Below are 18,250 nucleotides of genomic sequence, written 5' to 3'. Positions count from 1 at the left end.
AAATTAAGATTTTCAAATAAAATTTAGAAATTTTATTAAAATTAAAAAAGGAATAACAAAATTTTCTTATTTTTAAGGAATTTTTAAAAGAAATCAAGAATTTTGGTGAAAAAATTAAGAAAATTGAAATTTTTTAAAAAAGTAGTAGAAATACTACTTTTTTAAAAGGCAATATTTATGCACTTTAAATGTTAGTTTAAACTATTAATGATTTTTACAAAATTTTTCCCAAAAAAATTAGTAGTAGAAATACTACCTTTTTTTAAAAAATTTTTTTTTTTAAAGAAATCAAGAATTTTGGAAAAAAAAAATTAAGAAAATTGGAAGAAAAAACTTTTTAAACATTTTTGTAGCAAAAAATTTTAGAATTTGGAAATTTTTTTAAAAAGTAGTAGAAATACTACTTTTTTCAAAATGCAAGATTTATGCACTTTAAATGTTAGTTTAAACTATTAAAGATTTTTACAAAATTTTTTCCAAAAAAATTAGTAGTAGAAATACTACCTTTTTTTAAAAAAAGCTAAATTTTTTTAAAGAAATCAAGAATTTTGAAAAAAAAATTAAGAAATTTGGGAGAAAAACTTTTTAAACATGTTTGTAGAAAAAAATTTTAGAATTTGAAAATTTTTTAAAAAGTAGTAGAAATACTACTTTTTTCAAAATGCAATATTTATGCACTTTAAATGTTAGTTTAAGCAATTAAAGAGTTTTATACAATTTTTTCCAAAAAAATATAGCTAAAAATCTTATAATTGGGAATTTTTTTAAAAAGTAGTAAAATACTACTTTTTTTAAAATGCAATATTTATGCACTTTAAATGTTAGTTTACATAATTAATCAATTTTACACAATTTTTTCTAGAAAAAAAAATAGTAGTAAAAATACTACCTTTTTAAAAAAGCTAAGTTTCAAACAAAAATTATATATAAACATTCAAATTTAATTTAAAAAAAGTTTGCTACATTTTTTTATAAAAAATATGGATATTTATGCATTTTATAAAAAAGTAGTGGAAATACTACTTTTTTTAAAATGAAAAATTTATGCAAAAAAAAACTCAAATATTATTTTAAATCAATTATGATTTTTGAAAACTATTTTTTCACAAAAAATATTTAGTAGTAGAAATACTACCTTTTTCAAAAATTTAAATATCAACCAAAAAATTTATATAAAAACTTTAAATTTAATTTTAAAATCGTTATTCATGTTTCCCAACATTTCTTTACAAAAAATGTGGCAGTTAAAGCATTTTAAAAAAAGTAGTAGAAATACTACCTTTTTTCAAAAACCTCTATTTAGAACAAAATATTTGAAATTAAAAAAAAAGTGCTTTAAATTTAATTTTAAAGCCGTTTATTACTTTTCCAAACATTTATTTCCCAAAAATGTGTAATTTATAACATTTTATAAAAAAGTAGTAGAAATACTACTTTTTTCAAAAATGCAAAATTTGTGCAGAAATGATATTTAAATGGGTTTTTAACCATTTTTCTTAATTTTTTAAGATTTTTTTTGGAAAATTTTCATTTTTCCAAAAAAAAGTAGTAAAAAATTTAAATATTTTTAATTGTTTTCCTGAATATTTTGATTTTTTGAAAAATTTCTTAAAATTTTAATACAAATAAATACCACATAATCACTACTATTTAAACAAATATAAAAAATACTACAACATATTATAACTATAAAATAAAACATTTAAATTAAATAGTAATTTCTAAGCATTTTTTGCACTTTTAGAGCAACCTTCTTCATAATCATTTAACTGTAAGTTTAAAACAACAACAACAAAAAAAAATACTATTTTATCAGATTTTGAAATTAAACTATAATATTTCTAAAATAATTATATATCAACACAATAATGATAAATGACACTAATTTCAAATCAAACATACTTATAAAACAAAATATATATAAAATATACTTATAATTATTATAAATATATAAACATATAAATATTTCTTAAGTGAAATTCAATACAAACCAACAACAACAATAATACTATTTTAAATGTTTTTATTAGTCACATAAAAGAAAAATAAAAAAAAAATTCAATAAAAATAAAGTTTATGAAAAAAAATATAGAAAAAATTTAAGTTGTTTTAAAGAAAACATTAAAACTATTGTTTAAGTTATAATTTGGGGGGTAAATCTGAAGTTTTTTAAAAAAGTAGTAGAAATACTACTTTTTCTAAAAGCTGAAACCCATTAAAATTATTTTCAGCTGACTTAAAAACGTTTGTGATCACAAATTTATAAATTTCAGAACTTTTAAAAAAGTAGTAGAAATACTACTTTTTTAAAATATAAAAATATCTTATTAAAAACCTATGTAATGAAAAGCAAAATTACCAAAAAATTTATTTTTGATTGATAAGAAACATTTCTATAAACATATTTTTAAATTTAAAGACTTTTTGAAAAAAGTAGTAGAAATACTACTTTTTTCTAAAATTTTAATATCATACCAAAAAAATATTTTATGAAATACTTAGCACTACCTATAACTTTTTATAAAACTTTCAGGCTTTTAAACTTGTAAAAATTCAATTTTTAAAAAAGTACTAACATACTACTATTTTAAAAAACTAAAAAATTCTTATATAAAGTATTTTTGATTGATAAGAACCATTTCTATAAACAAATTTTTAAATTTTGAGACTTTTTAAAAAAGTAGTAGAAATACTACTTTTTTTAAAATTTAAATATACCAAAAAAATATTTTATGAGATACTTATCACTACCTATAACTTTTTATAAAACTTTCAGGCTTTTAAACTTGTAAAAATTCAATTTTGAAAAAAGTACTAAAATACTACTATTTTAAAAACCAAAAAATTCTTATATAAATTATTTTTGTTTGATAAAAAACATTTTTGTACATAAATTTTTAAATTTTGAGACTTTTTAAAAAAAGTAGTAGAAATACTACTTTTTTTTTAAATTGAAATATCATACCAAAAAAATAGTTTATGAGATACTTAGCACTATCTATAACTTTTTATAAAACTTACAGGCTTTTTACTTCCTAAAAATTAAATTTTGAAAAAGGTACTAACATACTACTATTTTAAAAAACCAAAAAATTCTTATATAAAGTATTTTTGTTTGATAAGAAACATTTCTGCATACAAATTTTTAAATTTTGAGACTTTTTTAAAAAAGTAGTAGAAATACTACTTTTTTTAAAATTGAAATATCATACCAAAAAAGTATTTTATGAGATACTTAGCACTAACTATAAAATTCTATAAAACTTTCAGGCTTTTAAACTTGTAAAAATTCAATTTTGAAAAAGGTAGTAACATACTACTATTTTAAAAACCAAAAAATTCTTATATAAAGTATTTTTGTGTGATAAGACACATTTCTATAAACAAATTTTTAAATTTTGAGACTTTAAAAAAGTAGTAGAAATACTACTTTTTTTAAAATTGAAATATCATACAAAAAAACATATTTTATGAGATACTTAGCACTATCTATAACTTTTTATAAAACTTTCAGGCTTTTTACTTCCTAAAAATTAAATTTTGAAAAAGGTACTAAAATACTACTATTTTAAAAAAAGCAAAATTACCAAAAAATTTATTTTCGATTGATAAGAAACATTTCTATAAACAAATTTTTAAATTTAGAGACTTTTTGAAAAAAGTAGTAGAAATACTACTTTTTTAAAATTGAAATATCATACCAAAAAAAATATTTTATGAGATACTTAGCACTACCTATAACTTTTTATAAAACTTTCAGGCTTTTAAACTTGTAAAAATTAAATTTTGAAAAAGGTACTAACATACTACTATTTTAAAAATCGACAAATTCTCATATAATGTGTTTTTGTTTGATAAGAAACATTTCTGTACATAAATTTTTAAATTTTGAGACTTTTTAAAAAAAGTAGTAGAAATACTACTTTTTTTAAAATTGAAATTTACCAAAAAAAGTATTTTATGAAATACTTAGCACTCCCAATAAATTTCTATAAAACTTTCAGGCTTTTAAACTTGTAAAAATTCAATTTTGAAAAAAGTACTAAAATACTACTATTTTAAAAACCAAAAAATTCTTATATAAAGTATTTTTGTTTGATACGAAACATTTCTATAAACAAATTTTTAAATTTAGAGACTTTTTGAAAAAAGTAGTAGAAATACTACTTTTTTTTAAAATTGAAATATCATACAAAAAAAATATTTTATGAGATACTTAGCACTATCTATAACTTTTTATAAAACTTTTAGGCTTTTAAACTTGTAAAAATTCCATTTTGAAAAAAGTACTAAAATACTACTATTTTAAAAAAAGCAAAATTACCAAAAAATTTATTTTTGTTTGATAAAAAACATTTCTATACATAAATTTTGAAATTTTGAGACTTTTTAAAAAAAGTAGTAGAAATACTACTTTTTTGCAAAGTTGGAAATAGCCTACTACAAACCTATTTTTCGAAATAATTAATACTTCTTGTAGTTTTTGTAAGATATTTAGCATTTTATAACCACTTTGCAGCTTAAATATGGATTTTTGAAAAGGTAGTAGAAAAACTACTTTTTTTAAAAATCATTTTTTTATGATTTTTTTATTAATTCCTTTGTTTTTTAAATAAAACTACAATTTCTTTTAGATTTATTATAAATTTTATTGTATTTAAAAAAATTTAAATGCATTTTTATTAAAATAATTTTTATAAATATTTTAAATTTAGCCAAGAAAAAAATACTTTTTTTTATTTATAATTTTTTTAATGTTTATTATTTGCACAAGAGTCTTCATCTTATTTACAAAACTAATTATAAATTTAATTTAAAAAAAAGTATTAGTAGTAAACTTATATTATAATGAAATTTTTCTATAAATGCTGAACGTTTAAATAATTTGTGTAGTTGTGTGTGATTGTTTTTCTTACGAAACTTAAAAACTAAAAATGTTTATTCTTTTTTTTTTTCGTTAAAAATTATGAAATTTTGTTTAAAATTAAAGGAGTTTTTTTTTTGTTCGTTTTTTATAGATTAAATGCAATAAAATTAAGCACAATTTTCAATAAATAAATATAATGGGATAATGTAGGATGTAAAGTGTTTTGTTTTAAATATATAAAAATAAATAAAATAAATTTAAAATAGGAAAAATTAATACATATGAATACGTATGAATAAAAGCTTCATTATTATATGGATATTTACTTTTTTATAAAAAAATTGTTCTCACAAAACAGTCTCTATGGAAGTTTTAAAAGGCTTGGTTTAATTTAAAAGTCTTTAAAACTTCATAGAAAGTGATTTGTTATAATAATATAGACAAAAAGCTTCATTTCCAAAAAAGTATAAGCTTTTAGTTAAAAAAAAGTTTAGAAAGTTTAAGAGATAAATAGCAAGTTTGTGCATGTTTTGTTTATTTATTTATTGATTGTTTTATAAATAAATAACCACAAAGCTTTTAAAGCTTTTCTAGGGGGTTTTTAGTTGTTTCTTAATGACTTTTAAACCGTTTAAACAAAAAGCTTTAGAAAGCTTTGTTTAAATCATTAAAAAGCTTTAAAGTATTTTTTTTTATATATTGTAAAGACTTTAAAGCTTTTGATCTCTGTGTTCGTTAAGGCTTAAGTTTTAAATAGTATTGTAGTATTACAAAAAAAACTTAAATTTTAATTATTTAAAATTACTAATTGCCTTGTTTGTTTTTGTAGATTTTGCCTGGCAAAAAAAGCTTATAATCTATTGTCCATTTAGCTTTTATCTTGTTAAATAGTTTTTTAAGGTAGTATTTTTTTTAGTAATAGGAAGATAACTAATATTGTTTTGTTTTTTTTTTTAAATGTTAAAATGTGTTTTTTGTTTTTAACTAAATTTACGAGTAAATACTTATGCTACAATTTTATGGGGTTGCATCCATTTTTTCATATAGTACACAAACAAGGTGGAAATGTACAATAGAATCATCAAAGCACAGGTGACAGCCAAAGCCAAGACGGAGGTCTTGGTGGGACAAGGCTCAATAATGGTGACAGTCTTATCTGAAATATGACAAAAAAATAAAATAAAATCGTTATTATTTCAATTTAAACAATAAAAATAGTAGTAGAATTATAAATTTAAGCTAAAATAAACTCCTTAAAACTTTTTATAAAATTTTAGGGCTTATAAACTCATAATATAGCTATTTTTTAAAAAAGTACTAAAATACTACTATTTTAAAAATCAAAATAATTCTCATAAAAACAATTTTTTAATGATTAAAAACGTTTTTGAGTAAAAATTTTAAAATTTTGAGAGTTTTTGAAAAAGTAGTAGAAATACTACTTTTTTATAAAATGAAATTAACCTAACAAAAACATATTTTATGAAATAATTAACTGTCGTTATAAATTTTTGTAACATTTTTAGTATTTTAAACTCATAAAATTAAAATTTTTAAAAAAGTATTAAAAATACTACTATTTAAAAAATAAAAAAAATTTCATCAAATGTAGTTTGAGTTGACTAGCAACGGTTTTGTATAATAATTTTTAAATTTTAAGCTCTTTCAAAAATAGTAGTAGAAATACTACTTTTTTGTAAAATGAAAATAAGCTAACAAAAACATATTTTATGAAATAGTTAACTGTCCTTAAAAGTTTTTATAACATTTTCAGTATTCTAAACTCATTAAATTAAAATTTTTAAAAAAGTATTAAAAATACTACTATTTAAAAAATAAAAAAAATTCATCAAATATAGTTTGAGTTGACCAACAACGTTTTTGCATAATAATTTTTAAATTTTAAGCTCTTTCAAAAATAGTAGTAGAAATACTACTTTTTTGTAAAATGAAAATAACCTAACAAAAACATATTTTATGAAATAATTAACTGTCCTTAAAAGTTTTTATAACATTTTCAGTATTCTAAACTTATAAAATTAAAATTTTTAAAAAAGTATTAAAAATACTACTATTTAAAAAATAAAAAAATTTCATCAAATGTAGTTTGAGTTGACCAACAACGTTTTTGCATAATAATTTTTAAATTTTAAGCTCTTTCAAAAATAGTAGTAGAAATACTACTTTTTTGTAAAATGAAAATAACCTAACAAAAATCAATTTTATGAAATAATTAACATTTTGGGAAACTTTTTATAATATTATCAGCATTTTAAACTCATAAAAATGCAATTTAAAAAAAAGTATTAAAATACTACTATTTTAAAAATTAATAAAAATGTCCTTAAACTAATTTATATTCTGCTAAAATCATTTTGGTATGCAAATTTTTACATTTTTCGATGTTTTTTTTAAAAAGTAGTATTTCTACTACTTTTTTTCTAAATTGGAAATACCATACTACAACTCAATTTCAAGAAATAATTGACTGTCCTTTTTAAAATTTTCATAAAAATACAATTTTCTAAAAGGTACTAAAATACTACTATTTTTAAAATTTAAATAATTCTCATAAAAAGTAGTTTTAATTGATAAAATACGTTTTTGTATAATTTTTTTTTAATTTTGAGACCTTTTGAAAAAAGTAGTAGAAATACTACTTTTTTTTAAATTGATATAAAATACTAAAAAGCTACTTTTTGAAATAATTAATATTTTTATAAAGTTTTTAACACTTTTTTATTGCATTTCCATACCTTTAGCAAAATCTGTGCTGGGATCTGATTTGAAGAATTCACGTTTCTCATCACCAAAGTCCAAAACCAAAATCTCTTGGGAAATATTCATGTCCTCATCGGCTTCCTTGGTATCATTGCTATTTATTTTTTAAAGGAAATTTAAACAAAATTCAAAATTAAAGATTTTTTAAAATATTTTTCATTGATATTTACCTTTCCACTGAACGACGACGTCTTCTGCCCAATGACTCAAACGATTCCATATTCCATTCGCAGACGGCAGGCTCACAAGGACCCAAACAATACTTAACATTACATTGGAAGATAACGCCATAGCTTTCGGTAAAACGGAAAGCTTCATAGGTGGATTGTAGAGCATTGCCATCGGCGGTGAAGCCAGGGAAAATGGTGGGATCGGTGGGACAGCCATCATCATCGATGATCTTGAAACTGGTGCGGGCATCCTTGGCCATGGCCACACAAGAGCGAGCAAAAATGCCATAGGGAGCTTTTGAAAAGGAGAAAATTAATAAAGAAAAGCTTTTTTTAAATTCAATAAAGACTTACTATCTTCTGGAATCTCAATGCGGAAGTTCAAACGATCACCAATACGCACAGTTTCGACCTCACGTTGACGTGTATCCAAAATGCGAATTCTTGGTGGTGGAGCCTCGGGCGATGAGTTGATGTGAATCATTTCAGGATCACGTATGGGCATCATGCCGAAGGTAATGTTCTTGGAGCTCATGTCATAAGTACACTTGACTTTGTAGATTTTATCGGCCTTGGTCATGACCACGCTGTGATGTTGCAATACCACGGTATTGGAGTAGACACCGGTCTGGGTTAAAAAAATAAAAAGAAAAATATTATAAAACTCCAAAAAAGCTTTCATTTTAACACCTACCACACTTTGTGTATTACAATCCTGGCCAGCCATGGTCAAATCCAAACGGAAGGAATCAGAGTTGATGACATCAATATTACAGGTTTCAGAGCGTCCCAAAGCATAGATGCGGCCATTGAAGGGTTTGTTGGTGCGTACTTGTACGGCAATGCGGGTGTCTTTGCAGTGCACGGAAACTGTAAGAGAGATATAAAGGTAGGAGTTTTTTAAAAAAACATATTTTTAATAACTTAGTAGAGTTAAAAGCTTTCTTTTTTCCTTTTAAATACCAGTTAGAATAGTAAGCTTTTAAAAGCTCAAATGCATTTGCCAGCTTTTTGAACATTTAGTTAGACTTTAAGTTAAAAGCAGAAAAAATAAGGACTTTTTTGTTAAACAATTTTTGCAAGCTTATTACAAGCTTAAAAGTCCAAATGATTTTAAGAAATAAAATAAAGCTTTTGATAAAGCTTTTTAAGAAAAAGCAAGCGAAAAGAAACTAAAACATAATAGATATTTTTTAAAAGCTTTCACAACAAAATTTTATTGTTAAAAGCTTAAAAATTTCAAAAAGCTTTTCTATATTTTTGTGAAAAATTTAGGATTTTAGTAAATTAGTGATAAATGGAAAAATATGTTATTTTGCATCTTCGAAAGCTTTAAGCTTTTAGAGGTTTTTCAAATATTTGTTCAAAAATATTAAATTTTTTTGTTAAAAAAACATTGAGAAGTAATAAAAATTAAGTTCTAAATTTAGAGTTAGATAAATTTCTCATTAAAAAGCTTTAAGCTTTTAAAAGCTTTTACAAAATTTTTATAAAAAATTCGACTCTTTTTTGTTAGTTAATGATAAATGATTATGAATGTTTTACATTATATTGAACTTAAAAGCTTTAAGCTTTTTAGAGCTTTTTAAAATGATATTAAAATGAGGAGTAATAGAAATTGAGATGAAAAATGCTTAAAAAAAGTTAAAATTAAAAAAGCTTTAAGCATTAATATGTTTTGTTAGTAAGCCATTAATATTAACAAAAAAGAGGACAATTTTTTTACAAAATTTTGTAAAAGCTTTTAAAAGCTTAAAGCTTTTTAATGAGAAATTTATCTAAAATAAGCTTTAAGCATTAATATGTTTTGTTAGTAAGCCATTAATATGTATTCCAATTATTTTTTGCAACAATTTTTCGTTATTTTCAAATATTAATATTTTAGAGCTTTCAGAGCTTTTTTAAATAATTTGATAAAAACTGTTAAATTTATTAAAGTAATGTTAAAAAGGCACTAAATAAACATTTATCTTAAAATAGCATTAAATTGACAAAAAGCTTTTAGGAATTTAAGTTCCAAGCTTTAAGTTCCAAAAAAGCTTTTTAAAAATTTTTCTGAAACTTTTCTAAATCACTCATATTTAATGTTAATTGTGATAACACTATTATTTTTTCAATTAAATTTTGTATATTTAAGCTTTATCTTAAAAAAAGCTTTAAGTTTCAGAAAAGTTTTTTATATTTTTTATCCAAAATTGTTTAAATTATCCATATTATAGCATAATTATGTTAAAAGTTGGAGTTTTTAAAGATTTTTATAGAATTTTATATAAAAGCTTTAAGTTGCAAAATAAGCTTTTAAGAATTTTTGCAGAAAATTTTGAAAAAAAGCATTTTTTAGTTAGTATTAAGTTAAGCCTTTCAGTTCTTAATGTTTTTAGTTGTGAATTTTTTATTATATTTGTATATTAAAGCTTTATCTTAAAAAAGCTCTATGTTTCAAAAAAGCTTTTTATATTTTTTTCTCAAAATGTTTTGGATTATTATATTATAGGTTAATTATGTTAAAAGTTTCAGTTCTTAAGGATTTTTATAAAAAAGCTTTCAGTTTTAAAAAACGCTTTTATGAATTTTAGCAGAAAATTAAAAAAATTAACCATTTTTTATGTATATTAAGTTGAGCTTTTCAGTTCTTAATGTTTTTTGTTACGAAATTTTAATAATATTTGTATATTAAAGTTTTATCTTAAAAAAGCTCTGTTGTTCAAAAAAGCTTTTTATATATTTTTTTATCCAAATTGTTAAAATAAGCCATATTCTAGGTTAATTATGTTAAAAATTTCAGTTTTTAATGATTTTTAAAGAATTCTATATTAAAGCTTTAAGTTGCAAAATAAGCTTTTAAGAATTTTTGCAGAAAATTTAAAAAAAAACTAATTTCTTAGGTGATTTAAGGTAATTCTTTCACTACTTAAGTTTTTTTGTTGCGATATGTGAATTATATTAGTATATTAAAGCTTTATCTTAAAAAAGCTCTATTTTTCAAAAAGCATTTTATATATTTTTTTCTCAAAATTGTTTAAATAATCTATATTATGGGTTAATTATGTTAAAAATTTCAGTTTTTAAGGATTTTTATAGATTTTTATATAAAAGCTTTAGTTACAAAAAAAAGCTTTTAAGAATTTTTGCAGAAAATTTGAAAAATAACCTATTTTTTAGGTGAATTAAGTTAAGCCTTTCAGTTTTTAATGTTTTTTTTTTAAATATGAATTATATTTGTATATTAAAGATTTATCTTAAAAAAGCTCTATTTTTCAAAAAGCTTTTTATATATTTTTTTCTCAAAATTGTTTAAATAATGTATATTATAGGTTAATTATGTTAAAAATTGCAGTTTTTAAGTATTTTTAAAGAATTTTATATAAAAGCTTTCAGTTTTTAAAAAAAGCTTTTAAGAATTTTTGCAGAAAATTTGGAAAATAACCCATTTTTTAGGTGAATTAAGTTAAGCCTTTCAGTTCTTAATGTTTTTTGTTGTGAATTTTTTATTATATTTGTATATTAAATTTTTATCTTAAAAAAGCTCTATTTTTCAAAAAGCTTTTTATATTTTTTTTTTCTCAAAATTGTTTAAATAATCCATATTATCAGTTAATTATGTTAAAAGTTTCAGTTTTTAAGGATTTTTAAAGAATTTTATATAAAAGCTTTAAGTTTTAAAAAAAAGCTTTTAAGAATTTTTGTTGAAAATTTTTAAATTAACCATATTTTAGATTCTATTGATTTTTTTGCAATGAATTTTTAATTTAAAAAAAAGCTTTTTTTAAGAAATTTTCTTAAAATCTGAAAAATTATCTATTTTTTAGGTTAATTATGCTAATACTTTTTAAATTTCGAAGAATTTCGGTAAAATTTTAATAAATATTTGCTTTTTGAAGCTTTTGCTGTAAAAGCTTTTTTATAAATTTCTCTATTTTTGATTATAAAAGCTTTAAGTTTTTTGATCCCGAATTTGAAAGCTTTTTTAAAAGTTTTTTATTAATAAAAAAAACCTGGTTTAGTATAGAATTTTATAATTTTTAAAGCTTAACTTTGTTAGTAGCTACCAAAAGCTTTAATTTTATTTATTTTTTTATTTATTGCTGTTGTTGTTGTCCTTTATCTTTCAAACTTACCATCATAACAAGTACCAGTCTTATCACAATTCACATCATTACGTGTTATATTCAAGTTGGGATCTTCGGTGGTATCAAAGGTTACCGGCAACGTATCCACAGACGAGGGACCACCACTTAAGGGACCGCTTACAGCTGAGTTAGTAGTTGCAGCCGACTTATCGCAGACATTTTCAAAATATTGACCAATAGGTTCGCCATGATCGATTAAAGGACGTTCATGATTGAGATAAGTGGAGGGGCCATCGGGCAGAGTCTTGTGATCCAAATGATACAAACGGCAGTTGTATTGGGCTCCCTGGGGCTGGCCCAAATACAAGAAGGAACGGCACAAGAATTCCGATTCGATTTCACAGGCTAAACGGCAGGCAGACTCGGAGGTAACTTGCAATTCCTTGTCGGTGTAATAGTGCAGGCCAACATATTGGGCTACCTTTTCCTCGGAGACTCCAACGCGGGCATTGGCAAAAGTGCGGGTGGTTTTACAGGCCTGTTGGGGCTTTAGGCAGAGATTTTCAAAGTAATCGGTACCCTGGGCATCTACTAATTGCACAAACTGGCCACCACTACGTCTATCCGTGTCAGACAAAACACATTTCATGCTATTGTAGTCATATTCCACGGAGCGACACACAAATCTTTTCTCATTTAGGCAGGCCGACAGACAGGCTTCTTTGGTGCTGGTATAGATGAGAGCATTGTCATTGCCTCTGATGACTTTATTGGGCACACGCTCGAAGGACCAGGGTCTATGGCAGACATTCTCACTGCGCAATTGCAGCTTAACCATGTAATACATATTGGCCGATCGCTGAGGAGCGGCCGAGGGATTGTGGGCCGACGAATCATTTTGCAGCTGGCAGTGGGTTTCCTGAGAGGGTGAGAGAGGATTGACTACAAAACTAAAGGCAGCTGCTTGGCAGTCGGCTTCCTCACGACACCAGCCTTGACATTCGTATAGGGAGAGATTTTTCACACTGTAATAAGTGGTGCCGGCGAAATCGAAATCTGTTAGCTTTTCAAAAGCCATGCGAGCCGAAACTGAAGAGGGCAGCAGTATGACAAGAGAGCATAAAGCTATGATCACACTAGAGCTGAGAGGTCGCATAATGCCGCTATTGTGTTGCAGAGAAATGAGTCGCATCTGTAAGGAGAGCAGAAAAAGAGGATTAGTTTATGATTTACAGATTTAAATAATTAAAAATTTAAGCTCAAAAAAAAAGCTTTTAAATTTAATATCTTTTTGAGCAAAAGCTTTGTTGTGAACCTTTATTTTTCTTCCTACTTTTTTTGCCATTTCCTTTTCTATTAAGAAATCATTATTTAAATCACTATTCAAATAACAAAAGGCCTGCAAAAAAGAATCTAATTACTTAGATCATGAACTCAAGCATAAACTATTTTATGCTTTACTAAACACAAAAATTATATATTAAAATACAAAATAGAAAAAAGCAAAAAAGAAATATTGTAGCTGAACAAAAGAAAAACTACTATAATGTTTAAAGAACTCTATTATTTATTCTTTTCCAGCTAAATCAAAAAAAAAATCAAAGAAAAAACTGCATATACAATGTCAGCCTAAGGGTAAAAAGTAATAAACTTAAAGAAAATATTACAACGAGAAAGTTTTTTTTAGTTTAACAAGACAAAGATAAAGATCTAGGAAATCAAAGTAACAGATAGAAATTTGAATTCAAAAGAAAACGTTTAGAGTAAGACAAGACACAATAAATAATACAGCAGAAGCATGGAAAATCAAATATACATATCTTCAATTTCAAATAATTTTCACAAATTTGAAAAACAAAAATTTCCAAAATTTCTCTAAAATATTCAAAGCATATTGAACTTAAAAGCTTTAAGCTTTTTAGAGCTTTTTAAAATGATACATTTACATTTATAAACATAAAAATGCTTAATATGTATTCTAATTATTTTTTGCATACATTTTTCGTTATTTTCAAATATTAAAATTTTAGAGCTTTCAGAGCTTTTTTTAAATAATTTGATAAAAACTGTTAAGTTTATTAAAATAATGTTTTAAAGGCACTAAAAATACATTTATCTTAAAAAAGCATTAAGTTGCCAACAAGTTTTAGGAATTTAAGTTCCAAGCTTTAAGTTGCAAAAAAGCTTTTTAAGAATTTTTCTGAAACTTTTCTAAATTCTTCATATTTAATGTTAATTGTGATAACACTATTATTTTTTCAATTAAATTTTGCATATTTAAGCTTTATCTTAAAAAAAGCTTTAAGTTTCAGAAAAGCTTTTTTATATTTTTTTCTCAAAATTGTTTAAATTATCAATATTATAGCATAATTATGTTAAATGTTGCAGTTTTTAAAGATTTGTATTGAATTTTATATAAAAACTTTCAGTTTTAAAAAAAGCTTTTAAGAATTTTAGCAGAAAATTTTGAAAAAACCCATTTTTTAGTTATTATTAAGTTAAGCCTTTTAGTTATTAACGTTTTTAGTTGGGAATATTTTATTATATTTGTATATTAAAGCTTTATCTTAAAAAAGCTCTGTGTTTCAGAAAAGCTTTTTATATATTTTTTTCTCAAAATATTTAAAATAATCCATATTATAGCTTAATTATGTTAAAAGTTTCAGTTTTTAAGGATTTTTATATATGTTTATCAAAAAGCTTTCAGTTTTAAAAAAAAGCTTTTAAGAATTTTTGCAGAAAATTTAAAAAAATGCTATTTTTAGGTGTATTAAGTTAAGCCTTTTAGTTATTAACGTTTTTAGTTGGGAATTTTTTATTATATTTGTATATTAAAGCTTTATCTTAAAAAAGCTCTATGTTTCAGAAAAGCTTTTTATATATTTTTTTTCTCAAAATATTTAAAATAATCCATATTATAGCTTAATTATGTTAAAAATTTCAGTTTTTAAGGATTTTTATATATGTTTATCAAAAAGCTTTCAGTTTTAAAAAAAAGCTTTTAAGAATTTTAGCAGAAAATTAAAAAAATTACCCAAAATTATATAAATTTGAATTCAAAAGAAAACGTTTAGAATAAGACAAGGTGTATACACACAATAAATAATACAGCAGAAGAATAATGGAAAATCAAATAAAAAAAAATTTTCAAATAATTTTCACAAATTTGAAAAATAAAAATTTTCAAAATTTCTCTAAAATATTCAAAGCATTTGTACAATAAATAAAATAATTACTATTAAATCTTACAAAAACTTTAAAATTGTAATCCTCTCTCTCTCTTCTCTTTTCTTCTCTACCTTTTGCTTATGACCTTAAATGACCCCTAAAGTATTCAAATATTTGAATAACTAAAATTACTGTTTTAGGCTTTAACAGTTTAAACTACTTAGTAGCCAAAGAAAACAAAAAAACCAGAAACGTTTAAAAGTTAAGTTTTTGTCTCTTAAGGTCAACAATTTGTTCTTTTTTCAGTTACTTTTTGTTTAAAAAACCGCACATTTTGTTGCGCTAGAATTCTGTTCTATGAACGAGAATTGAAGTACACTGAACTACAACTGATTCTCTACAACCAGAGTTGAAAGCCAAAATGAACTGAAACAAATTTAGAACTCAACCTGAAATGATCTTGAATTGATTCTGAACAGATCCTAAATAGATACATAACTGTTGCTGAACTAATTCAGGGCTGATGCTTCTCTTATTTAGAGCTGATCCTGGATAGATCATGTACTGATCCACAACTAATTCATAACTGATCCTGAACTGATCCAGAATGGAACCAGAACTGATCCTGAGCTTATCTAGAACTGATCCTGAAAAGATCCTGGAATGATACTGTACTGATCCCGAACTGATCCATTAATGATCTCGAACTGATAACGAACAGAACCAGTAGTGATCCAGTACTAATCCACAACTAATTCAGAACTGATCCTGAACAGATCCAGAACTTATCCAGAAATGATCCATAACTGATCCTGAAATTATGCACAAATGATCCAGAACTGATTTTGAAATGATTCACAACTGATGCAGAACTGATCCTGAGCTTATCCTGAACTTATCCAGAACTAATCCAGAACTGATCCTCAACTGATCTTTAAATGATCCACAACTGATCCTGAAATTATCCACAAATGATCCAGAACTGATATTGAAATGATTCACAACTGATCCTGAATTAATCGAGAACTGATCCTCAACTGATCTTTAAATGATCCACAACTGATCCTGAAATTACCCACAAATGATCCAGAACTGATATTGAAATGATCCTGAACTTATTCAGAGCTGATCCTGAACAGATCCTGTACTGATCCAGAACAAATCCAGAACTGATCCTCAACTGATCTTTAAATGATCCACAACTGATCCTGATATTATCCACAATTATTCCAGAACTGATCTTGAAATTATCCTCAACTAATTCAGAGCTGTTCCTGAAGAGATCCTGTACTGATCCAGAACTAAAATCAGAATTGATCCTGAAATGATCGAGAACTGATCCTGAAATAATCCACCACTGATCCACAACTTATCTTGAAATGATTCACAACAGATCCTGAGCTTATCCTGAACTTATCTAGAACTAATCCAGAACTGATCCTCAACTGATCTTGAAATGATCCACAACTGATCCTGACATTATCCACCACTGATCCAGAACTGATCTTGAAATTATCCTCAACTAATTCAGAGCTGTTCCTGAACAGATCCTGAACTGATCCTGTACTAATCCAGAACTAATTCAGAATTGATCCTGAAATGATCGAGAACTGATCCTGATATTATCCACCACTGATCCTCAACTGATCTTGAAATGATCCACAACTGATCCTGATATTATCCACAATTGCTCTAGAACTGATCTCGAAATTATTCTCAACTAATTCAGAGCTAATCCTGAACTGATCCTGTACTGATCCAGAACTGATCCTAAACAGATCCTGTACTGATCCAGAACTAATTCAGAATTGATCCAGAAATAATTCACAACTGATCGAAAACTTATCCTGAAATGATCCATAACTGATACTGAATTAACCCAGAACTGGTCCATAATTGATCCATAATTGATCCTGATCATATGCGGCACTGATCCACAACTGATCTTGAAATGATCCACAACTGATCTAGAACTGAGCTTATCCAGAACTGATCCAGAACATATCTAGAATTGATCCTGAAGTGACTTACCTTAAGCTGAAAACTGATCCTAAATTGAAGTAATACTGAACCAGAAATGATCTAGAATTGATCTCAAACTAGAATTGATTTTAAACTGATCTAGAATTGATCTCAAATTGAGCAATTATGCAGAATTGAACTAAAACTGATCTCGAACTATGAACTGATCCAGAAAAGAGATATAATTGATCTCAAACTTGAAACTAATCCAGAAAGGAATTACAATCGATCTTAAACTAAAACTGTTCCGATCTCAAACTGAACAAGAATTTTTCTTAAACAGAACTAGAATTGATGTGGAACTGAACTAGAAATGAATTCCTAAGAAAACCTCATTAATTGGTGTTAAAAAATAATGATTTGTCTTACTTGCACGATCTCAGTATTATTTAGCTATAAACTAATCAACCAGAAGCCACGATAGCTAATATTCCTATCATATCTTTATGTTTAATTTCAAACTAATTACTTTTGTCATATCATCCTCACAATCTCTTGTTAGTATTAAATATTATTTCATGAACAATTTATGTTGTTGGGCTCTAGTTTGACACATGTCAAGTGTTTGTAAACAAAACTGTTGTTTCAGGCTCGCTTTCCAAACACGTTAAGGAAGACAAACTATAGCAGGAAATCTATCCAAAAAAAATTAAAACAAAAGGGGTCTTCCCTTTAACTTTAGCATCGTGTCGTTTGAAACATTTATTGTTGCGGTTGCCGTGTGGCATTGCGTGCGGCAGTCTAGTAAATATTAAAACTTCAGTCTAGCTGCTGGTAATATTAAACTTTTGCACACAAAACAAGACACACGAAAAAATTACATTAATTGCCCACACAGTGGCAAATGGGAATAAAACATAAATTGTTTTAGATTGTTACATCTAAAAAGTCAGGCAACAAAAAAAAAAATCTACTCTACAAGGTATTTAATCGGTTTTCATAAGAAGCAAATAAGTGGCAGTTAAGGAAAGGTATAAAACCTTTAAGAAAACTTTCAGAATGAACATTTTGTTCATCATTTTATTCTTTTCCATGGCTGCTGTGATTTTTTTGTTGTTGTGGCCAGATGTGAAAATCTTTAATAATTTTTCTTTTCAGTTGGCAAGTGCTACATTTTATTAAACCCAGCGTGTAGTAAATTAATTGTAGGATGTGGCACGGTATGAGATCAA

General features: G+C 24.6%; 1 protein-coding gene across 1 annotated transcript; it reads right to left on the bottom strand.

Annotated features, from left to right (window-relative positions):
* Positions 1–5,478: 5,478 nt before the first annotated feature.
* On the bottom strand, positions 5,479–13,080 carry tyn (trynity). Its single transcript, XM_065508320.1, has 6 exons — positions 11,937–13,080; positions 8,513–8,688; positions 8,173–8,446; positions 7,819–8,113; positions 7,624–7,742; positions 5,479–6,023 (listed from the first exon to the last, which is right to left on the bottom strand). The coding sequence occupies exons 1-6, from the start codon at positions 13,078–13,080 to the stop codon at positions 5,872–5,874; spliced, it is 2,160 nt and encodes a 719-aa protein (XP_065364392.1). The 3' UTR covers positions 5,479–5,871.
* Between the last annotated feature and the right edge of the window lie 5,170 nt (positions 13,081–18,250).

Source organism: Calliphora vicina, chromosome 4 (genome assembly GCF_958450345.1).
Source record: "Calliphora vicina chromosome 4, idCalVici1.1, whole genome shotgun sequence".
Lineage (NCBI taxonomy): Eukaryota > Metazoa > Arthropoda > Insecta > Diptera > Calliphoridae > Calliphora > Calliphora vicina.
This window is presented reverse-complemented; position numbering and strand designations above follow the sequence as displayed.

Excerpts from the sequence above, each read along its gene's own strand:
- tyn (XM_065508320.1), bottom strand. The coding sequence starts at position 13,080 with ATGCGACTCATTTCTCTGCAACACAATAGCGGCATTATGCGACCTCTC. Across the intron at positions 8,689-11,936 it reads GACTGGTACTTGTTATGATG|TTTCCGTGCACTGCAAAGAC; the intron begins GTAAGTTTGAAA and ends TCTCTCTTACAG. Across the intron at positions 8,114-8,172 it reads CATTGAGATTCCAGAAGATA|CTCCCTATGGCATTTTTGCT; the intron begins GTAAGTCTTTAT and ends CCTTTTCAAAAG.